The sequence below is a fragment of the Lucilia cuprina genome, chromosome 3 (genome assembly GCF_022045245.1).
Source record: "Lucilia cuprina isolate Lc7/37 chromosome 3, ASM2204524v1, whole genome shotgun sequence".
NCBI classification, from domain to species: Eukaryota; Metazoa; Arthropoda; class Insecta; order Diptera; family Calliphoridae; genus Lucilia; species Lucilia cuprina.
The window spans coordinates 47,690,651-47,715,989 of NC_060951.1; the positions used below are offsets into that span (position 1 = coordinate 47,690,651).

The 25,339-nt window shown below is 27.6% G+C and overlaps 2 protein-coding genes and 1 long non-coding RNA gene across 5 annotated transcripts in view; 1 reads left to right on the forward strand and 2 right to left on the reverse strand.

Annotated features, from left to right (window-relative positions):
* Positions 1-25,339, forward strand: part of LOC111686939 — a 360,960-nt gene that overhangs the window by 156,310 nt on the left and 179,311 nt on the right. For all 3 annotated transcript variants that reach the window (XM_046945546.1, XM_046945547.1, XM_046945548.1), the window contains one exon: positions 23,261-23,301. The gene's annotated coding sequence lies outside the window, so the exon portion shown is untranslated. The remainder of the gene's footprint in view (positions 1-23,260; positions 23,302-25,339) is intronic.
* LOC111686797 (4-coumarate--CoA ligase 3-like) lies at positions 1,000-4,381 on the reverse strand. The gene is made up of 3 exons (XM_023449179.2): positions 3,938-4,381; positions 1,510-2,498; positions 1,000-1,438 (listed from the first exon to the last, which is right to left on the reverse strand). The coding sequence occupies exons 1-3, from the start codon at positions 4,293-4,295 to the stop codon at positions 1,121-1,123; spliced, it is 1,665 nt and encodes a 554-aa protein (XP_023304947.2). The 5' UTR covers positions 4,296-4,381; the 3' UTR covers positions 1,000-1,120.
* LOC124418665 lies at positions 7,887-8,896 on the reverse strand. The gene is made up of 3 exons (XR_006940130.1): positions 8,730-8,896; positions 8,365-8,657; positions 7,887-8,298 (listed from the first exon to the last, which is right to left on the reverse strand). It is a non-coding gene; the product is annotated as an uncharacterized LOC124418665 (long non-coding RNA).

The window sequence follows — 25,339 nt, forward strand, 5'->3', positions numbered from 1 at the left end:
ATAATTTTCTTTGTTTGTTTTTTGTAACAAAATTTACAACAAAATTTTAGTTGTAGTTTTTTTTATTTTTTGAAGAAAAACCACATTCCACAAGGATTTTTTTGTATAAATTTTGTCGTTGCTGTAACTAGCAAAATATACTGCAGATACCAACCAACTCTATACTTAAACTTTTGTTTCGATTTGTATGTTTCTTGTATGCGATTTTTTTTTATTTCTAGGCCACAAGAAGGCGTAATTTTTTTGTGGCATTTGTTTTACTTCCGGCTGTTGTACAAAAGTTGTGGTGGCAAGAAAATTCATGTTTATTTTGCGCAAAAAAAAATATGTTTGTCGTATTTTTTTCTGTACATATATTTTTTATTGCTAGTGGTAAACGGGCCAGCCTGTAGCATTGTAAAAAGAAACCACCATGTGCATGTGATACTTTGTAGTCCCCCCCCCCCCCCCCCTTATATGCCACTGACAGTTTTCGAATTTATATTACATGCAATTTGTTGTTTTCTTCTCTTTTTTGAGGTTTTATTTTTGCGAAGAACATCATAAATTGTTGATTACACCAAAAAACAAGGAAAAAATGCATTCGCAAGAATTTGCTCGATAAACTAAATTTCATATTGTGACCAACATTTAATCTATAACAATTGTATGGTTATGTCTATATAACTCGACATTATTCTCTCATATGTATGTGATGATTTACTGGACTCAACTGTCCAAAATTTGACAAGTGAAGTGTTAAAATTGTTGGTTAGTGTTGATTTTATATTATATGTTGCCTTCAAATATGCTTTAAATTTTCATAGTTGTTAAACAATTTATTGGTATGGAGAAAAAGTTTTTGAGAAAATTATCTTTTGATTTCTACGACTTATTCTTACAGTTCAGAGTTTTGTCAGCGTTTATTTGAAAAAGCTTAGGAGTTTCTCTTTACGAGCTTGAAAAACATCTTAAAAGCCCAATAACTGATGTTTAAAATATGAAAAAATCAAATCATTATAAGAGGTTTCTTCAAATGTCTTATTTAAAAACAATTTAAGTATTTTATTATATTTCTTTAAAAAATGTTGTCAAATCTTATAAACTACTAACAAACTTACTGAACTAATTTTGAAAAAATCTACTTAATTTGTGACTTTTTCAAAGCCAAATTCTTTAAAGAAACGCGATCAACCTTGCCACAAGTGGTAACAGGTACAGAATCAATATAATAAATATCTTGAATAACAGCCAATTCGTCAGCGGTTAAATGAGATTTTAAAACATTAAAGATTTTCTTAGTGATCTCATCCTCAGAAGCTGTAACTCCCTTATTAAGCACCACAAAAAAGGCACCAATTTCATTGGGATTATCAGGCGTTTTGCGATAACCAGCCAAACGTGCAACACAAATTTCAGGCATATCCATAACAATATGTTCCAAAGGATTAGGTATAATCTAATATAATAGAAAAATATATTAAAATAAAAATAATTTTAAAAGTTCGAATGAAACAAAAAATCACTTACGGTTAAATTATTTGAATAAATCAAATCTTTATATCTAGCCAAAACATGTAAATAACCTTGATCATCGATTACACCATAATCGCCATTTATAAACATACCATTTTCATTGTAATACTTTTGCGAATCAATACCCTTGTAGCCCTTCAAAGGATATGGTGGCTTTAAGGCAATTTGACCTTTTTGATTGGGACCAACTGGTCTACATTGATCATCTAATATTTGCATTTGATAACCTGGTAGCAATTTACCACCATTTATATCTTCATCATTCGATATACAAGAGGTCATTTCAGTCATGCCATAACATTGATACAATTTCGCATTAACACAATGTCTCTTGCCTAAAGTCAAGAGAATTGTTGATGCCGGTTCACCACCCAACAATATTAGTTTTAATGATTTCAAAGACTCCACATCAGTTTCGTTTAATTCCAAAAGTATATTATAAAATATAGAGGGTGCCACAAATACGTGTGTTATATGACATTTTCTCAATAACTCTAAACCATATTTTCCAGTAGGTGCACCACTTGAACTAATACGTTTAAGACCCATTAACATGGATTCCAAAAGCATTGCACATTGGCTTATCCAACGCAAGGGACTGAAAGAGAATAGTACCGCGTCTTCAGTCAAAGGCTGATAATTATCTTTATTATCCCACCAGATGTGTATGCCGTGCAACATTAATGTATGTGTAATTTGTACTACTTTTGGTATGCCTGTAGAACCTGAAGTAAGTGCTAAGAAGGCCAATTCATTTTTTGGATCTTTTATTTCTACACTTTCAAATTTATCGAAATCTATGTCATCATCCCAGGTTAATAACTCAGACTTTACATTTGGTTGCTGTTGACCATCAATAGATAATGCATATTTGTATGATTTAAGTTGAGTACGTTCAAGCGATTGTAGACATTTGGCTTTATAGGTTTCTTCGTACAAAACTACTGTGGGCTGCACAAGATTAAAAACGTAATCGGTGTGTTCTGAAAAGAAAAAAAAAATACATTTTGTAAAGATGCATACTTAAAATATATTTTAATATTTCGAATATTTTCAAAGAATCCATGAATTTCGCATTCGATTTCAATTTTAAATATTTTTTTATAACCTTAACTTTTCTAAACATTTTCTAAAATAGTTAAATAATATTCGGTATATAATATATTTCTATAACAGGGTCGACACTTATTGTTGTGGTTTCTATCGGAAAATTATTTATTCTATCTCCCATACAACCGGAGACCACTTGAACAGAGTATTTTGAATGTTATCTATACTAGTTCCTATAAAAAGGTATTGGATATTTTTAACTTTTGATAAGTCCAACTTACATACACTACTCTTATCGTCGAAACAGTTTTAGAACGGTCAAAAACTCAAAAAATATCACTTTGTTGACCAAAAATACTCTAAATAATTTTTAAGATATTTTGCTGTAAACATTAACAAATTACGGAATATTTGAGACCCAATTCGAAAAAATTGGCGAAACATTTTTAATAACATATTGGAAACTAAAGCCCTTTTCAAAAAAAAAAAAAGTTTTTTTTTTTTAATTTTTCTACATTAATGCACATCGATTGAGGTGTATTCCTATATAAGAATTTAAAAAGTTTTGTTACTCAGGGTACTCTTTATGTAATCACCAAAAAATATTTTCTTAATCTAATGTTAAGACTCCGCTCTAGATTTATTGAAATACGGATTTAAATATTTTTAAATGTTTTACGCGGAATGACTTTTTTAAGGTGGGTATACTGATATATAACCAGCATAATCTAATAAATAATTTATATTTTTTATAGTAATATATTTTGTATTAAATTACATATGCACATACTTATAGATAGTGAACGGACAAGCCTGACTACGACATTTTATCTGTTTTCATTTTCGCTTTAAGCACGTTTAATCAATAAATAACAGATAAAAATATTTTTTTGATTTTAATATTAACATTTTCTTAAAATTCTTTTAACGTGTAATGTCAAGTGTTTACTTATTTAAAAGGCGATAAAATTTTTCGTTTATCTTCAACTATTATTGATATGCAAAAATAAAAACGAATCTTATCTTTTTAAATATAGACTCTTTAAAATTTCATTAATTGAAAAATAACAAATTTTATAAAATATAGAAGACAAAGTAAAAAATAGAGAAAAATCAACACCCTCTTCCACTATTACAAAACAACTATTTACTCAAGAACATGTAAAAAATCGTAAAATTCTATAAACTAACACAAATATTTATAAATGTTAAATTGCAAACTATACTCTCTCGCTCTTTTTCTTAGATCTTGTACACCTCCCTCATACAATATACTCACTACGTAAATATGAATTGCAATTTAAATAAATTAGATTGATAAAAACGTTATTATTTAATAAATAAATTTAAATATTTCCAAACAACCTCTTACCTTCCTCCATAAATACTTCGAAATAATTCACCAAAGCACCAACCAAAATACAACCCATAGTCAATACCGCCACTTCTTCATTGTTCATGCAGAAAAAGGCAACAACATCACCCTTTCTGATACCTAAACGTTGTAAATTTTTGGCAACTATTATAGACTGTTCATAAACCTCTTTGGCTGTCTTTTGTCTATTTGTATCATAGAAATGATCAATAATTTTATTGGGATTAATACTGCGCATTGTTTTTAAAAATCTTTCTCCCAAAGAGCCATAAACTTTATCCTTGTAGGGATAATGTGTGGAAGTCCAGATTTTATTGTTTTCATCATAGGATATTTGTAAATATTCTTGACCCATTTTTAGTTTTTTTTCAAAATTTAACTATTTTTTCACTCTTAAACGATGTGTACTCGATCAAATGCTCGTTGGAACTAATTTCAAATAATTTTTTTGCAGTTGTGTTACTTAACAATTTACGCTGATGTTTCTGATTTTTAATTTGACATTTGTTGTGTTAGTTTATTTTGATATTATACCATCCTCCTCTATATTAGTGAGGGTATTATGTGTTTGAGTTGATGTTTGTAACGCACAAAAGTATTGTATTATCATACATCCAACTTAAATTATACCGATGCACTCACAATTGTTTTGTCGTTTCGATCGATTAAAATGCAGTTTAATTCTATATAACTGACTTTGATATACATACATTTCACCTCGAAATTTTATTAAGATCGGTCCTAACTTCCATATAAGCCTTTTGTAGAAAATTAATTTTTCGTTAATAAAATACTTAAATATATCGGAATTAAGTTAACATTCGATATAAACTTTTTTTATAAAAAGTAAATCACTTTTAAAATTATCTTTTGCTATAGGATAACATATGGTCGACCATGTCCGAATATAATTTCTTAATTGTTTTTTTTTTGTACTATGTGATAATGAAATAATTTATAATGACTGGGCAATTTTGTTGTATTATTGTTGTTGTTTGATATAGTTTTTTATTTAATAAAATTCACGATCTTTTTAATTTGTGTTATTTTTGTCTTTATTTACTCTTTAATCTGATACTCATTATCTTTTTGTTTTTGTTTTGTTAAATCTCACCGGTTTATTGACATAAATACATGTTTGTGTTTAAATTTCTAATATGTGATTAGAAAAATATCTAACTGAAAGAGTCTTATCGATATTATAGATAAGTAAATATTTACGTTGTCGTTTCAAGCATACATTGGTGATTCTATTCTTATCGATTTTCACACGCTTGGGAGTCTAAAATTGATAATTCTTATTTGTGTATATAATAAACGATTTGATCTCTACGATGCTAAGACCTCACTATGACTGATAACAGATTTATTAAGTTTTTAAAAAAAAATTATGAATTGTTATACAATTGTAATTTAATAAATGTGTTAATGTGCACAAAGTCAAATTTTATATAAATCAATTATATTTCTAGTTATCCCCAGTGTTCACTTTTTGCCTAAAAATTACTAAATTTAATAAAGAAAAAAAGCTTACCAACAGAAGCCAAAAATAATTTTAAGAATAGGAAACATTAAATCGCAATACATTAACTCAAAACTGCAGTCGCTATGGCTTAACAATATGTTGGTTATATGTTGCCGGAAATGAAACATATGTTGCACGTATTTACTCTATAGAAATCTAAATGCATTCAGACATTATGCCACAAACAAAAGTGTAGTATAGAGAAAAACCTAAACCAAAAAAGAAACTAACTACAACTACTAGTACATGCTACTAACTAACTAGACTGAGTGAATAAAAAAAGCGTAATGAATACAAACTAAGTACAAACAAAAACATTAATGTTTTGTATGTGAATGATAGTTTAAATGCGCTATAATATGCGTACATGTAAAACGAGGGTAGCATGAGAAATTATTTGGTTAGTTAGTCCACAGTTGTAGTTAACAGCATAGTTATTAGACAAGTCAATATATTATTCTAATAGAATGGACCATCGACTAGCCCATAGATTATTATCATAGTGCATAGATTTACCAAAAGACCCACAAATTATTTAAAAGACTGGTTTAATAAGTTATTTTCATCGCTTCTTTTTGAAAGATTTTTGAAGTTAAGTCGGCATTTCAAAAATTTTATTTTTGTCATATCTTAAGAACTTTGTTGCCTGCCCTCGTAATATGTCTTTTCGTTCCATGTACATAAATAATTGCTAAAGTGTGTGCAAGTGTATACACTTTGTTACTAATGGCGCGAAATTATTAGTATTTTTATTTCTATTTGAAAAAAAAACGCACAAAAAATAAACCTTTTTACTAACTTGATGCTTGTACAACATTCACAAATGGGTGGTGGCCACGATTTTTTTTCGTTTTTATGCTTCCAAATTATTTTCACTTCACTTTTTAACTCTCTCCAGGCAATTGAAAGTGTTTTATGTTTCTGTTTCTTAAATGAAGCTGAACGTAAAATGTAAGAAAAAGTAATGCATCAGACAATAAGTTAAAAAAACTATACAAGGAAGACTACTTTTAACAAGAAAGACTAAAACAACAAGAACAACAATGAAAGTTTTTTTCTAAGAAACATTGAGGAGCCATAAAAAAACGTGTGCGTTCAATTTAAGAAAAAATAATACCACTCAAGTTAATGGTGCGGTGTTGTTCGCTATTTCCAGGGTTTTTCATTAGCTTCATTTTTATTTTGTTACTTTTTTTCTCAACTGACTTTACCTACGCCTTCTGTTGCAAATTCATTGTTAGTTTGTTGTTGTTTTTAAAATTTCTTCTCTTACACTTATGATTTTGTTGTGTATTGTCTTTTTTATTATAAAACTTACAGCTGTTACTATGATAAGTATAAATAAATGGGATTTCTTGTATGGTTAAAACAAAGAAAACTTCTAACGATTTGTTTGTTTATTAGTTTTTTAAAATTTTTACTTTGTTTTAAAGTTTCGGTGTAAGTTAAATAACAATAAGTTTCCATAGAATAATTATTGGTCAATGATAATTTTTTTAGAATTCCATGGAAGTGTGTTTTTGCAACAACTAAATATTGATGAAAATTTTTATTATTTAAGAAAACTAATTTTAACTACCCTCGCATATAAAGTTTTTTTTTACAAATTTGAGCATGTTAAACAAAATAAAAATTTTAATGATCGTCGTAATGTTTGAATAATAACAATTGTAACTTGGAATGTTAATAAAATGAAATTACAGTGGGAAAAAAATTAAAAATAAAATAATTGTGCATTTATAGTCTAATTTCATTTATAGTCGTAAAAATTTCGTAATCATTATAATTTTTAGAATTATCAAGATAATTCTAGCTAAGTATTAGACCTAGATAATAAAATCTAGATAATTCTTTCTAAGTATTAGAACTCTGTTCTAAACGATTTTATATTAGCGAGAATTATTTAATTAAAATTTTTATGTAATACGTGTATTACATAATGGAATTGATTAGTCTATTGGTTCGCCCATTGACTAATATATCGACTTGTCTACTGGATAATTAATCTCTTATGGATTATTTTATTGATTATTTCTGCCCAGTCTTTTTACTAGTCTTTCACGCTCCCAAGTTTAACTAGACATCTTGACTAGACATCTTACAGTTTTCTGACTTAGTCGTCTAGACTGTTCTCGCTTCTTCCCAAGTTTAACTAGCCTTATTGATCGTTGTCAAATAGACAAAAGTGCTTTCAATGATTTGCATTAAACTTCTGGGGAGGTCAAACAATACAGAAAATTGTCTTGATTTCTTTTCCGAACTAGTCGTCTAAACTGTTCAAAGTCAAGAAATAGGTTTTGAAAATAATCCTCCAACTAATCGTCTTCAGTATTGCAGAAGGCCATTAAACAAATAAGAAATTTCGATATTATTAACTTTGAGCAACTTCTTCAAATAGATATTGTAGTATTTATGAATCAAGTCTCTAAAGTCAACACTTTTCTAACTAGAAATCAGTTTTCTCGCTCTTCTTTACATATTATCGCAAACAGTGAGTTTATATTAATCTTTCAATCAATAAATCACTGTCAGCGAAGAAAAGTTGACTTTGTCTTCAAAAACTCCATTCTAAACAAGAGAAAACTATACTAAGATGATACTAATCAACTCGAAAGTTTTAAAGTTGTATAATTCTCATTTAGTTTATTTGTATATCTGGTTTAATAATCAAATTGGCTTTTTGATTTCGTTGGACCCACAGTGATGGCGGCGGCATGCGAAAAATGTAGTAACTAAAAAATTTCTTATATTCCATCATTATTTTAATACTTTTGAAAACGTGTATGTATGTCTCCATGGTTGCGGCAAATGTCGACAAAAGAAAGTTGTGCTTCTGGGGTTTTTTTAAAGTGATTTTATTAATGTTGCAACATGTGTGTGTTTGAGTAAGTATGCTTACGTGTGGGTATTTTTTTCCTCTCTGATACACTTCTGTTACAAGAAACAACTTAAAAATTACATCCGGTTCGGTTTGTTGTTCATATTTTTCATTCTACATTGATTTTTTACGACTTAAACAAAAAAAAAAATAATATGAACAGAAGAGAAACATTAGCATTTTCATATTGTTGCTGTTTTTTTGTTATTTTTTATTTCCATTTTTTATTATTATTGTTGTTTAGCAGGACTCACTCATACACAAAGTGTTACTGTTGCTGCAGTTGCTTTGTGTGGAACCAACATGAACAAAAACTAAGAAAAAACAAGAAATAAAAAATTATTTATTTTTTAATATTTCATTTTATGTGCGTTATAAAAAGTTACGTAGAAAAAAGGCGAGAGGAGTAGTAGACCAAAAAAAAGTAATTTAAAATACATTTAACGCAATATTTACAAATTTTCATTTTCAACACTCAAACTTTGGCTATTGCGTGAGTTGAGCAGCAGTTTTTCTTTTTTTTTTCAAAATTCAAGAAAAATGTAAATTTGTTCTATGTGACAGATTTCAATTTTGTTTTTAGGATTTTCTTATTGTTTTTATGTTTTTTTATTTGAAAATAAGTGGATTTAAGTATTATTGTTTTTATTTTGTTTTATTACTAGGTCTAATAATTTAATAATAAAACAAGGCGACATGAATTATTGTGGCTTTAGACTATCAAATAATAAATCATAAATTATTTTGATTGTTTCAATAATTTGTTTTAGTATTTACAAATGTTGTAAAGTTTTTATTTTCACATAAAATCTTGGGATTAGAAAATGTCATTAGGGAGAGTGTGGTAAATAATAATAATAATTTTTCATATTTTTGATGATTTAAGGATTATATAAAATTGTTATTTTTAAGTAATTTATTATTAACGACTGATGATGAATTGTTTTTAAAAATGAAGTTGAAACACATTTTTGTACAAGGAATTTGTACCACCAGGAGGAGAAAAGGAAAAAGTATAAAAATGTGCATATTTAATAATTCAATAAACTTAAAACGGAATAAAAACAACTTAAATTATATTTTTTCGAGAATATTCCAAGAATTTTTCATTTCATACGTGAAAATATATATAAACTGTAGCATAATTTTAAGCATTACATTTTACATTCAGCTCTGAACTCTAATTTGTTCATTTAATCTTGTAGAACAACAATGTTATTAAAGTTTATTTTTTTCTTACTTTTGCCTATATTCACTTTCTTCCAATACCTTTAAACTTTTGTAATATTGTAGAACAAGAAAATTAAAAAAAACTTAAAGCTCATGTTAACACATATTATCTCAGTTAATACCCAGTTCCAAATTTCAAGTACAAGCATCATACAAACAAAAAGAAAAACTAAATAAATAAAATTTCTCTTTATTTTCATTTTCCATAATCCATTGTGTGCGAATGTTTAAAAGAATTTCAAATTGATGTAGAAGTGTACTAGGATTATTTTAAGAATTGAAAGGAAAAGAAATATATTTTTTTAAAGACAAGCAAAAGAAACGAACGACAATCCCTGAGAGAAGTATCTGACGACTGAATGAACTAACTTAGTGACTGGCATACGTACAATAGAAAATAAATACCGGAAAAAATTAAAAATAATAAACTAACAGGTGTTTGTACTTGACTTACTAGAGAGGGAATCCTGTGTGTATATGTAAAGATAGAAATGTATAAAAATCTTTCGAGTATTCATACACTTTCATGTGGGGATTTTAAGGAATTTTTAATTTGCCTTTTAAGATTTGTAAGTTGAAAAAACATACATTCACACGTTGAAGAGAAAAAATCACACAAGCATAAGAGCTCTTTAAGTTGTAAGTCAATATCAGGGGAATTAATAAGAAAACACCTCAATAGGGTAAAAGGATACAAACAACAAATATTGGTTTATGAATTAAGTAAAAATTCTCAGCAAAAGCTTGAATTGACAGTTTTTTTATATTAACTGAATTGCGTTTTATGTAAGACAAAGTATTTAACAGTTATTTTAGGGTGTCACCTTAATAGCCGATCTCTATATATTGCAAAATTTTCGAATAAGAAACCAAGTTCATCGAGTCACTGACCGTACTATCAAAAAGAATTTTCTTTTTGTGAAAGCTTCATTATAAAAAATAAAAGCTTTACTTAAAAAAAGCTTATTTATTTAACAATAGGATTTTTCATAAATTTCTTAGCTTGAAGCTATTTTTCTTTTAAAACTTTCTTTGAAAATAAGTTTTACATACAAATCCTTTTCTGAAAAAACGATTTCGAAAGTTTTATTTAATTTTAAAATTTCTGGAAGCTTTATATAAATTATCAATTTAAAAACCACAAAAAAACTAAAATAAATAATTTTAATAATATTTAATACTACTATAAACTTTTATTACTTTTTAAAGATATTCAGTAATATTTTCTCTAAAACATTTTACTTCATTGTAATACATAATGTTGATGATGATAGAATGATAAACTTTAACTCCTGCCAACACTGTATTACATTTCACTCTGAATGCAGGACAACAGCAAAGAAAAATAATAATAAAAATGAAATAGAATATTGCATTAAATTAAATCGTTGCAGCAGCATTAAGAAAAAACTTAAAATAATCAACAACAAAAAAATTGTTTTATTCATTTTACAATTCACTTTTAAATGATTGTTAAAGAGAAGTGAGCAAAAAAAAAACTTAAATAAAACACAATAAGAAAACTTTTACACGAAAATTCTATGGAGAAAAGGAATTGCTCTAACTTTAGAAAATGCAATACTTGTCCCTATTGCCTCACTCTCTCAAGCTGTTGGTAATTGTTGTGCACCCTTTTTTAAGAATTTTTTTTCTTCTCCTTCTTTTTCTTTGTTATTGTTATTAATATGCCAACAATATCAAGTATATGCCACAGTTTGAGGAAGCTCAGTTGTAAAATGTTAAAAGTGGAGGTTGAAGAATGAAACACGCAACTTTTTGGAAAGTGTTGTAACTGCAGAATGAGTTAACGTTGAAGAGCTCGCTGTATGCTCAACTAATTCTTAAGTGCTACAAAAGGCATGCTACACTACAAACTACACACAACAACAAAACACAACACAGATGCGCATAAACAAATGAAAATAAATCTCTATAGAAAAATCGTAAAATAATGTTAGAGCTGTAAAAACTTAAATAATAGAAAATCCAGGATTTAGGATTGTATAAGTAGAATTAAATTATTAAGGGCCTGTTTAGAGAAGTTTTTGAAGCAAGTCGTCAAAGTATTTTTGAAAACAATTAATCCCCAAAATGTTGTTATAAATACTTTGTGCAGATTAATCATTCTTTTTAAGAAAAACTTCCTATGGGCATGAACAAAATTCTTCTATCCTCATCTCTCAAAGAAAATATACTAACCAAATAAATTCAAAAGTAATCTCAAAAATTCTGACCAGACTTAATGCCAAACTATTATTTTTAATAGTTTTCTTTACAAGGTAGAAATCAGAAAGGTTAGGTGTCATTTTTTTTTTTCGAAAGTAAAACCACTAAAAATCAAAAATACTAACTCGGCATTTCGATTTTTTTTTTTTGCATATTGCAGTGAAATTAAAACTTGTATCAGTATTGTCTTCAGTATTTTAAAAAATGTTATTCCTAGAGGATTTCTAATGTATCTATGGTTCTTCTAAATTTCATACAGATGTAACATTTATAATAAAGAGATAGCTTTTACAACATTGCATACGATAATAGTCTTAAAGGCCCCCGGAAACTTTGATTTAAACCTTTCTTTAAGACCAAGTAAAACCAATTTCTTAACCTTCAACAACGTACCGCACAGTGCTGTCAGTAACTTTAAGGATGAAAAAAGTATGACAACAATAGAATTGATAAGTTTTAAGAAGAGATATTATATAATGGTTGAAAAATCTTTATTATACTTAAACTTTAACAAAATACAACAGAAAATTTTTGAGCAAAAAATTAGAATTGTTTGTAAAAAACATAAACTCTAGTGTCTGTGGCAACATTTTCTTCGCATTTCGTGTCGTGCCTTTGCTGCAGTACAGCTAAATAATAAAGTGAACAAAAAACTATATTTCTTTTTTTTCCTTAGCTCTCATCAAATTTATACCATTCAACAAAACTTTCCCTTTTTTTTTCTTCTCCTTCTAACGTACTTCAATTCAGCATCACTATACTTTTTATTCATTTAATTCTTACAATATTTTCACCAGCCATTTTCTGTATGATAGATATTAAAGTTTCTGTTCTTGTTGTTGTTGTTTGTATCAACACAACAATGAAAACCTTAGAAAAAACGCTCAACGATTTTGTTATATTGCTTGGAAGAAATACAAACACCAACCATCAACAACTACAACAGTACAAAAAAATATATATAGAAAAATTTTACGAAAAGAAAACTTTTTCATTAAAGAGGTTAATCCTTCCGTCTGTATAAGTAAGTGCAAGTTTAAATTTTACTTTAAATCATTTAAAAGTATATGTACATGATAATGTTAAATCTCAAACTGGAGTAATGTTTGCTGTTAAACATATTTTCGACTTGAAATAGGTTTAAATGTTGTTATTGTTGTTCTCCTTCTAAGATTGCCCTTACTTATTTGATGATAATGAAATAATAGAAACTGATATACAAAAAAAAAACATAACAAAATGAACAAAGGTGTTATGTTGTAAAGAAAATTAAAATGTTAAAAGACAGTATTTTTTCACATTTCCCCTTTGTGTATTGCAAAATACCTGAAGAGTTTTATTTCTATGATTTTGTTTTCTAATTTCAATGGTGTAGTTCTTCTCTTCATAATATTGTTTTCTTTGGACGTATGAGTAATATTTAATTTAGCCTTAAGGTACGCTTTACATTGTTAAACTTGATTTCCCTATCACATAATGTTGCCATATCAATGGAAATATGCGATTTTGGTTAAATTTTAAAAATTGAAATTGTTTAAAAATTTTACAAACATAAGAGATAAGTATTATACAACAACTGAAATGAAATTGTATTTTTTCTGGTCGTTTTAGTTCAGATTTTTGCGCTTATGGAAATGAACAGGTTGATGAGTTAGCCAGAATGGGATTTTTTGCACTTGGGCCTTTATTAAGTTGTTTCTTTTTATTTTTTTTAATATGCTCAATATAGTTGGAATAACTCGGGCATATAAAGGTTGTTTGCTGTGGACTGATCCTTTCAATAAATACTGTTACAGTTACAATATGCGATGTTAACATCGTGATCAAGAATAACATATCAAACAAGTATCTATTAAGATAGTTACTGGTCCATAGTTAACTACCCTTATGGATCAAAGTAAGAATCTAAGAATGAACACAATAAAAATTTAAAATAATTATATACCAATTTAAGCTCTTTTTTAATATACTGTCCCTTTTCAACATCTTTAAGGTATTGATATATCTTAAACAAGTTAATACTTAATTTTTCTACGATAATTTATAACTAAAGCAATCAAAAACAGTTTTTTATTAGAAGACTTTTTGTTATACATACGTATGTATTTATGAATCTATGTATATTATGTGTGTGTACTACAACCCCCTGCTACTAGACGATTTTAACAAACCAATTTAGTTGAATCAGTCGTGCAGAAAAATACTTTTTATTTTACTTTCTCTATCATCATACATTCAACTTCCTCTTACACACTACCATACTTAACATTTATTTTATTCCATTTAGACAACGCAGCTGGTCACTCAATTCTAATAGGTAAATTTTTCGTTATCTGTCTAAAAGTATGCTATAATTTATTTTTATATAGTTTTCTTCATTGTTATTAAACAAATGGCAAAATTTATTGTAACACCCTGTGTTGAAGATAGAATAATTTTTATTTCCCTTTTATTTTTTTGGAGATGTGTATATGTAACGGAAAATGTGCAAGAATGAAAATATAAATTAACTATAAATTTTATTATAGCCTATGTTAAAAGATACATACATACATACTATGTATGTATGTGTGTATAAATATTGTTGTAATAGTTTCCATTATTCTTTTAGAATCACATCAATTTTATAATTTGACAAATTTTCAATTGAACGTCGGCCATTTTAAGTCATAAAAGAATTTATTGTATGACAGTGTGAAAAGTAAGTGTAAATGTATCTGTAGAAAATGGAGTCATGTTTAAAAATAATATTTTTTCTCCTTTAAAGAAATTCTTTTTTTTTGCCAAATAAAAATTTATGAAAGCCATTTATACACAGACAAAAGTTGGCGTAAGTTTTTTTAACATAGAGAAGGAAGTAAAAATACCAGTAGTTAAAAGGCTCGAAGGGCTGACCAGGAGACTATATGCTTTGTACTTGGCTTTCTATTGTTAAAACAACTTCCGTTTTGTGTCGGTAAGTGCAAGTGTAGTGGAAACTTAACTAACCAACAACATTGGGAGTTTGAAAAGTTTAACTACATACAAATATTTTTTAACATTGTGTAAACTACTGGTTGTTATAAAGATTTGCTCTGCAAATATTTTATATACATGAATATTTATTTAAAATTCTTTTAAAAACTTTAGTTTTATTTACTTTAAATTATTGTGCACCACAACAGAAAAAAATCAACAGCCACAATAAATATACTGAAAACTTTATGCTTTTTCAGAACTATATTTTTTCGTTTATATAAAAATCTATTTTCATCCTGTATTGATATCCTGTTAACACTAATAAATTTTTCGTATTTGACAATACAATACACCAATATCATGATAGCTTTACTATATTATAAAGGAAATGCATATATAAACATATACAAACTCATACTTAAATGAATAAAAGCCCAACAGTTTTACATGAAGTTAAGGAATACATTCTAGATTACTTTTCTTAATTTTCTAGCTAATTGGATTGGAAGATATTTATAAGACATATAATTATTTTTACTTTCCGTTATCAATATTTTAACTTTTTTTTAAACGAAGTGCACCCTGTAAAAGATCACTTCGCGATCTACAGGGTCTTGTAAAATTTTCTGAAGTTTGTGCGTATGTGTTCATTGAAAAAGTATCATTATTTCCAGTCTCTTGTTGCAACCATTACTAGCAACACTCTACATATACATCATCAACTATTTTATTTATTCGCACAAGTTCGTTGCATTTATGGTTTATTTTATCCTTCATTTTTATTTTTTTTGCCCTTCCAATTGTTTTGTGGTTCAGTGTCTGTTTTATATTATTTCATATCTGGTTCCTTTTTTATCTATATAATTTTCCCAAAAGAAACAAAAAAATATGTATCACTGAAACAATTGTGGTTGTGAATTTGAGGGGTTTTTTCTTCTGCTTCTTTTCGTTTTGGTTTGGGTTCTGGTTCATTGATGAGTAAGTGTTCCATATAGAGTAAATTTATGATAGAAGATTTTGATTTAAAGCATGACTATTTCATACTCACTTACTGGAATTTGTATATACACATGTATGAGTCTGTTGATGTATTTGTCGGTTTGCACACAGTTTAAATTGCCACAAAAGTTTCAATACACATAGATCATTGTTTTCCAATGGCTGCTTTAGTTTTTTTTCCTGTTGTTTTGTTTACACTAGAAAAAGTCTATAATAAATATTAATACATACATGCTTTTTGAATTTTTAAAAAGGATATAAATACATTTTTTAAAGTGTTTTATTGCAATTTTTTGGATTAAAAATGTTTGAGGAAAATGTTTTTTAACTCAAAAACAACAAAATGTTACATATTATTCATAGATCTGACAATATTATACATAAGCTGGTTCATTTAAGGATTTAAAACTAGCTAGATATGCCTATGATTTGTGCTGATGCTTGTTAATCACAATAATATGTATATGTTCTATACCCATATTAGCTCTGTCAGTCGCCTGACCGTTTGTCCGTCCTTCCGTTAGATAATGTAAACTTTGTAATCAAACTACATGTCAGATTTTTTATGGTCCTAGGATAAATCCTATGGAAAATAGTTAAATACGGCCCATTACATTACCTAACTCCTAATCATCGGGTAAGTCGCCTGACTGTTTGTCCGTCGAATCATGTAAACTTTGTAATCAAACTGCAGATAGGATTATATACTGTTCCAGGAATGAAGTCCTTGTTAGAGACGGCATATTATTTAATCTTACCTCTATACAATTAAACCTCCGGAATAGAGCTTTTGAGCTCATAATTATGTTTAACATATAATTGGCTTCAGGTTTGTAAAAATCGGGCTGCACTTAACTAATTACTTAATTAGTCGTCAGACAAGGACCTCTTTAGAAATTGGGTTATAAGTCCAAACTTCACTAAAAAAGGCATTCCGAATAAATTATTTTTTTTTTTTTTTTTTTTCGTTTCAAAAAATATTTAATTTTTGTGTAAAACCCGACCAATTTATTGATTTCGATCCTTCAGAATATTCAATTATATAGTACATTGATTGCTTTGTATAAAATCCCTATATTTATTTGCTGAACTATGGTAATGCTTAAGAATTTCTGGCAAACCAAAAGTTAAAGAAAGTCAACGTTTCCGACACACTCATCAATATAGTTCTAACAAAAATACAAATCACTTAAAAACGAAAATACCCGTTCTTATCTATAACATGTTTTGTATTAGGATGTGTGTCTAATCCTAATGCAAAAAGTGAAAAATACATGTAAAATAACAATTGGTTTACATTATCTCACAACTTAAAATGTATTATTAAAAGTGTTAACAAAACAACTGCACTTTGGCTACAATTCAACGCCTTTTATAGGGGAGAATATGTGAAGAACGAGAGATAGAGAGTTTATTTCCTTTTCCAGCCGATAACTTTACTTAAGGACTACTTTGTACGTTTACTGTTTTTTCTTTTTTTTTTTGTTATTTGGATCTTATTTAGCTTTTTGTTGTTATTTTTTAGTAGTAAATTTTAGAGTTGTATATATTTGCAAAAGTTGTTTCTTACTGTTGTTTCTTATAACATAACAACAAGGAAGTAAGCTACGTAAAGCCAAAAGTTGGTCCATATACTTATGAATTTTATTTTATTTTTTTAGGAAGATTTTGTCTTAGGAAGTTTTCTTACAGCTTAAACCATGTCATTGTAGTGGTGGAAGCAGTAGTTGTTGATGTCTATGTGTTTGTTTTGTTATTGTTGTTGTTAACTTCCGTTTTATGGCTTATTTTGTTGGAGTTAAGTTGGATTTTTACAGCCACTTTTTGTCTTTGAAAACTATAATGGCAGTTGTAATTGTAGAAGTATTTGTTTGTGTAGTAGTTGTTGTTTTTCTTTGGTGATTCTCTAGTTTTTTATTTATATTTATTTATTATCTTTGTTGCATTTTTTTTTGCTTTTGCCCTTAGTTGGTGTTGGTTATTGCGGTTTTGCTTTTACAATTTCCTTATTGTTATTATTTTTGGCTAAAAAGTAAATGTGTTCTTATTATTTTTTTTTTTCTTATGGCAAATATTTATTATTGTTAGCTGAAGCAAAAACGGCGGAAGAATAAAATCGTCTTTTTCTTATTTTTATTTCGTTTTATTTTATTTATTCATGTCTAAATGTCATTGTTGAAATATTTGCATTTACTCTTGTTAGCTGCTGTAGGTATGTGGAGTCGAAAGCCCAGATATCAGAAACTGGTTGTTGGTAGCTGTTTTTATGCGTTTTCTTGTTTTTTTTTCTGATTCTGTAACATCTGCTCACGTTGCATTTATTATTTGCTATTATTGCATTCTTATCATTTCTTTCCTGTTTAAATGTTTTTGGTGTGCATTTTAAACAGTCTTACAAAAAAAAAAAAAAAAAAAATAATATATAGCAAAACGAAAAAAGGTGTATACATATATTTTTTATATTTTTTTCTCAAAGAAATTGCTGAAAACAGTATAATTTATGCAAAATGGTTTTATTGTTGAAACAAAATACCACTACTATAAGAAAGAAATAAAAAATAAAAAAGGAAATAAGTTTTATATTAAAATTATTTAATATAAAGAAATATTTTCTTGTTCTAAAAAAATATGTTTAATGCAACAAAGCAGATTAAGGATTTAGTTGAAAATATTTAAAGTTAAAATTTAACTTATATTTTGTTATTTTTTTCCAAAATAAAATTGTTCAAATGTAAACTTTATTAAGTCAAAGACAGGAATTAAATTTTAAAAAATAAAACTTACGACATTTTAAAGTATATTTTCCCACCTTTAAAAATATACATTTTCTACATCCATACAGATAGCCGGATCGATTTAGCCATAACCGTTCGTCCGTCTCTCTATCTGTCTTCGTGTATGTTGATGTCAGTTTTCAAAACACCACAGATATCTGTCTAAAAACATGACATAAAGCATGTAGAGCCCGGACTAAGTAAGAAAATATAAAAAGGGAATTTTTTATACTTTTTCGTTCTTCAAAAGCTATATTAGAATTTTGTGTAATATTAAACCTAGAAATATGAAATTATGCATGTACAGTAGGGTGGGTCGAAAAAAAAAGTTGAGTCAGTCACCCCCTACGATTAATGATATGTTAATAACATTTCCAAAAATATAAAAAAATATTTTTTTGCCACGCCTAGAAATACCGCCCTTTTTGTTTTTTATATACTACGCCGCCATTTTAGGTCCGATCGTAACATATCATATATCAGTGAATGTGGCTTGTCGGCAGCTACATTTCACTCTTAGACGACTTTTTTATTCAACATCATATTCTATGCGCGACTTCTGATATCTCGGATCCTTCCCCAAAATCAGTAATTGCGGCTATGAAGGATTAAAGAGCATTTAGTTATATAAAATATTTGCTTTTAAAATGTTCACTTTTAAGCATAAACACCTATTTTATAGATATTTAAAAATGTTCAAATATGCGTTGCATTGCCATTAATCGAAAACATCATTAAATAAATTTCTAAACAAAATATATGTATTTATTTTTCCGTTACAAACCAAATTGGATCTTCCTTAAGTCCATTATCAAAATCAAGAAAGGCCATTTTATTCAGTAGTAGTTGTTAATAATATATAAATTTATTTTTTTTTTTTAATTTTTTTATATTGCATGAACTAAAATAAGTAAATAAAAGAAAAGTAAATTTATAGTAATAAAAATTTAGCAAATTAATAATTATTATTAAAGTATTTAAATAAACTTCAACTATGCTTGTAGATTTTGACGACATTCGAGCTGTTGGTATTGCTCACGACTTCTTAATTTTGCAAATATGTAGCCAACACGGTTGTGTATGAATATTTGAACATTTTAAACATGGTTGTGTATGAATATTTGAACATTTTAAAATATCCGAAAAATAGGTGTTTAGGCGTAAAAGTGAACATTTTAAAAGCAAATATGTTATATTATTAAATGCTCTTTAATCCTGCATAGCCGCAATTCCTGATTTTGGGGAAGGATCCGAGATATCGGAAGTCGCGCATAGAATATGACGTCGAATTAAAAAGTTGTCTAAGAGTAAAATGTAGCTGCCGTCCAGCCACAAACACTGATATATGATATGTTACGATCGGACCTAAAATGGCGACGTAATATATAAAAAACAAAAAGGGCGGTATTTCTAGGCGTGGCAAAAAAATTATTTTTATGTTTTTGGAAATGTTATTAATATATCTTTAAACCTAGGGGGTGACTGACTCAACTTTTTTTTGTCCATAGAGACCGACCCACTCTAATGTACAGCAAGGATTAAGTGAGAACCAATAAAAGAGTATTTGGTTGAACTTTTTTGTTGCTCAGAAGGTATTTACATTTAGAGCACGAAGTAAGTGAGAACTAATAAGAGGGGACTTTTTGGTACATCTTTCTGATTTAAAAGATACCTATGAGTTTTTCTATAATATTGAACCTAGAAACATGAAATTAAAAATATTAAGCACAGACTAAGTGAGAACCAATAAAAGGGAAGTGAAGGCTATATAAGATCCGGTACAGCCACATATAGAACGCTTTCCTGTTTTTATTAATTTAATTGAATAATCTCTCATAAAATTTGAAAACAAACATATTTATATGAACATACACACATATACATATTGTATAAAGTTTACGTCTGACATCTTTTGCAAAAAGCGTTTCCGCAAATTGAAAAGAAATCAAATTTAATTTTTTTAATAATATTTTACCTAAAGTACTTGTACTATAATACCATTACGCTTTACATACACAGAAAACATAAGTAGTAATTTCTTGTGGTTTTACTTAATTAAAATTTCTCCTTAAAAAAAAACAAACTTTTCTTTACAAATTATATTTCAAAGAACGAAAAGAAAACAAATATACACACTTATAACTTGAAGAAAATATATTTCATTATTATGACATTTCCTCATTGCAATTAAAAAATTAACAGCAAAAGAGGAAAAACATTAAAAGTAGCAAAAATATAAGAAAATATAATAAAAGACGCGCGGAGCAACTGCTTATTTGTTTTAATTTAATTTTGTATATTTTTATTTTTCACTTTTTCTAGGGTGTTATTGGGCGGTGAAAGAACAATATTAAATTAAGGAATCGCAAAATATCTTTTTTCAAAATATGTTTGTCTGAAGATGTTATTGCAAATTAAAGTTTTGTTACTTTTTCTCTAACCCAATACCAGTAACCGTATAAATGTGATGAATTTTCTTAATGTTTTTCGGTTTTGTTTTATTCATTTTATTTAATCAAACCCTTGAAGGAAATGCTGATTTTAATTTTACATGCACTTGTATAAATGTGAAAAAATCTTAATAATATTTATATTATTATAAATACAACACTTACATATTGTATTCAAGTACACATACGGACAAAAAAATAATTGTGAATTTATAAAACTAAATTTTTTACTGATAATTCATAATCCATTTCATCACCTTCAGTTATCGCTGAACCAGCAGTTATTCTTCTAGTTAAGACAGGAGTGGATTCACGGGCGAAATTGAAATAAAAATGGAATTAATGTTATAATATCCATTACAATTTTATCATAAAAGTGAAGCACCTACCTTTAGTTATCTATCCACAAGTGTGTAAGTACAAGTACTTTTTGTACTTGTGGTTGTGCGTGTGTGTGTGTATGTTCAAGTAGATGTCGCCTTCTTGCACTTCATCAACGAAATAAAAAAGGCTACAAATAATTATACATTTATTATTAAGACAAACAACAAAAGTAGAATGTGTGGTGAAAAAAAGCAACAACACTAACAACAATAACGATAATATGGAATGGTTGGATACATTCATATATTATATTAATGTTTCTTTTTAGTCCTTTTTATTTTTATTTTTATGTATGCTCTTATGTGTGTATGTATGTATGTCTTTGTTCAAATTACTCCCACTTTTCTTTGTTTTAACTTTTTGTCGTCAGTACATATAAAATGTATTAAGTATAGACAATGTCGTTGGCATTGTGTTAAAGCCATTTAATAATTTTCTTAAGCCTGGTCTTACAAGCTCCCATACACACACATATACATTTACCCCCCATATAAGAAGCACATATATTTAAATGAAAGCGGAAATAAGCAAATTTGTTATCGTCTTGTTTTCTTTCCTTTTTTATTTATTTAATGTCATATTCTTGTTGTTCTCTTGGTTTTGGTTATGTTCATATTTTTTCTTTAATTTTTATGTCGATGTTTATGTGTTTACTTATTCATATGTATAAACATTTGCATAAATAGTACGAGGGTAAACTGAAAAGTATTTTGTAATTGTTTATGACTTTTCAGTAAATATAAATTCATTGGCAGCATGCAAATGAAGTTTATATGTCAATGTCTATTACTTATTCTAACTTAATAACAACTAAGCTTTTGCTCCCAAAATGTTGTTTCTTTTTTACTTTTTATACCCTTCACCTTCGTGAGAAGGTAGCAATCTCAAACTATAACGAACAATAGGATTCATTAAAAAACTGAAATAGTGGTTACCATACAGTAATTTTGGCGACAATCCTGTGATTCTGCTTGTTCGAAATGTTGTCTCAATGCCATGGATGAAGATATAAATTTTTTAGTGATCTATTACACGATCTTATTTAAAACCCAGACAACTGGTCAAATTGCCACCAAAGTGCTGAGAAAAAGATCTGCCTATAAAATGTTCAAACGACTGCTATTAATAATGGGCTGTTAAAATAAAACTAAAATTCAGAGATTATGTACAAAACGTAAAGCGTAAAATTTCATAATTTATTACAATACTTGTTAGAAAGTTTCGCTCGCCATATAGTTCAGACCTTGCCCCGTCCGACTACAACTGGTTTCAATCCATGCGAAATGCTATCTTTGGAATACACGCTTCACTTTAGAACAGGTTATTTAAAATTGACTTGATTCGATCTTCGTCTTAAAACCTGTCTTAAAAAATGTATATTAAAATCTAACGATTAAATTGCATTAACTTGTTATCTAACAACTTCCCCTACTAAACTCGTCTAAAGCATATGTATATAAATAAGTTTTGTATGTTTTTGGGCTTTTTTTTTGGTGTTTGCGTGTGTTTGGGTTGTTGGTTGCTTCCTTTGCTGCTCTTGTTGTCGCTTACATTATGTTTTGTTGTATGTACTTATAAATGTGATTTATTTATGTTGGGTTATTGTATATTATTCTTTTATTTTCTTGCATTTTCTTCTCTTTTGTTAGATCTGTTGTAAGTATTATATAAATTTTCAGGATATACATATGTAAGGATATCGTATGCCTATAGGCTACTTATTTTTATTCATACATGTTCATGTGTTGTTCCCTTTTTTTTTTTGCACAAAACCCAGATTTGCCTAATGCCACTAAATTTTGGTTATTATTTATGGTTTTTCCCGAATTGAATTTATACAATATTTACGCTTGAAAAGAAATTAACTTAATTTTGGTTTATTTTCTTCTATTTCAGATTTTTTTATTCTTTTGCTGTCGCAAACAATCAAAATAAATGTAAGTAGAGATTTAAGTGCATAATTTAATTAAGATTTTTTTGTAAGGCATAAAGAGTGAGTTGTGAGAATTTTAGAATTTAATAAGGAATATTACAATGTTTGTTTAGCTTACATCATTTTTAAAGTCTTTTATTATAAAATTTGTATTTTAATACGTTGTTGATTTAATAATTTTAAAAATCCGTTTGAGATCCACTTGAATTTCGATATTGATAAATGTTTTTTTTATTATTTTTGAAATCCTTTACATATTTTATAGAAACTTCATAATTACATTTTAAAATCTCTTCTTCATCGCTTGTTATATAAATATTAACTTTTACTTAATATTGATTTTTCATTGGGCAAAACTAAGAGCAACAATAATAAAACTTTGTTTATAACTTTGCCCCATAAATATGAATTCTATATTTACAAACAGAAACAAATGCAAAAACTATATCGAAAGAAAAAAAACAGTTGTTGTTTGTTGAAAGTTTGAAAATGTTGATTATCATCATCAACTAAAAATCTATATATAAAAAGCCAAATCTAAAGTTCACCGTAGTATTTGTTAACAACTCGCCAAGTACATGATGTATTGCCAATACAGAGTAGTTTTAATAGGGGTATTCATCGTCAGGGAGATAATTCTGTAACAAGTTTAGAAGCACACTTTTCTAACATAACTTCGAATACAAATTTGATTTGTATTCGATTTACAAATTATATGAATACCCTTAATATTGCGTTATTTTATATAGATTTAGTATAACTTTTTGGGTGTAATTTTTCTGCACTTTTATATACATACATAAATATTTATTATTTTAGTTTTTTGTTTTATTCATGAAATTGTTGTTAGAGTTTTGCCGTTTTTTGCATATTTCAAGCACGTGCTTCACTTAAAGTTTACACGAGAAAATAATATAATACAAGTGGTTTATGCTTTTATTTATCAACAACACTTTGTTATTTATACCAAACAGCAGACAGACAGCCATTAAAAATTAGCCAAATATAAAGCAATAAAACAAAATAAAATATAGATGATTTTGTTAACAGAGAGCAGTAACAAATAAAGCACCGCTATATCATAACAAAAACAACAAACATGGAATAGTAGTTTTAATCCGCCAGCCAACTAACTTACCAGCCAGGCTCAATCAAATTCAAACCTACAACACACAAAATATTGCGTGACTTGAATTAGAACAAATTTGTCACCCAAAACTTTGTTTTATCATTATTATTTTACTTTTTTTTATTCGATTTTATTTTTTGTATATTTTTTATGCGCTACACTGTAGATTTGTTAACCATTAGTTGATGTTAAAGGTTTGTCAATATTCTATTAAATTTAGGTCAATTTATCATTTTCATTTTGTTTTATTTTTCTATGGATAAATTTGTAGATTTATAATGTCATGTTAACAAATTGGGGAATTTTAGTGGGATTTTATTTTGATTCGATGGATAGATTTGAAATAGATTTAACATGAGGATTTCAAAATTGTGTAGGACAATTTTGTAAAATAAAATATTTATATGTTAAATCAAAAACTCTTGTTATGTAATTTATAACTTTAATTCAGAAATTGCGCTTTGTTTTTCAATCATAGATAGACACCTCCTACTTAATAATACAAAACAAAATTTTTACTTTCATGGAATTGTTCTCTAAAAATCTAATTTTTTACTGAACTAAGGTATTTAATTCATAATAACTTTTTTCATTAAAGTGTTAAGGTCGAAAAATAAATTTGAATTCTTACCCAAAAAATTAATTTACACTAAAATTTTTTCACTAAAAATAAATTAAAAAAATGCTCTTGGCAACAGTTAAATTTTTAAATAATAACATATATGACTATATACTAAACTAAAGACTAGGCTATAAACTATACAGGAGACTTGATCATAGACTGCACTATAGACTTCAATATAGGCTAGACTATAGACTAGAATATAGACTAGACTATAGACTAGACTATAGACTAGACTATAGACTAGACTATAGACTAGACTATAGACTAGACAATAGACTAGACTATAGA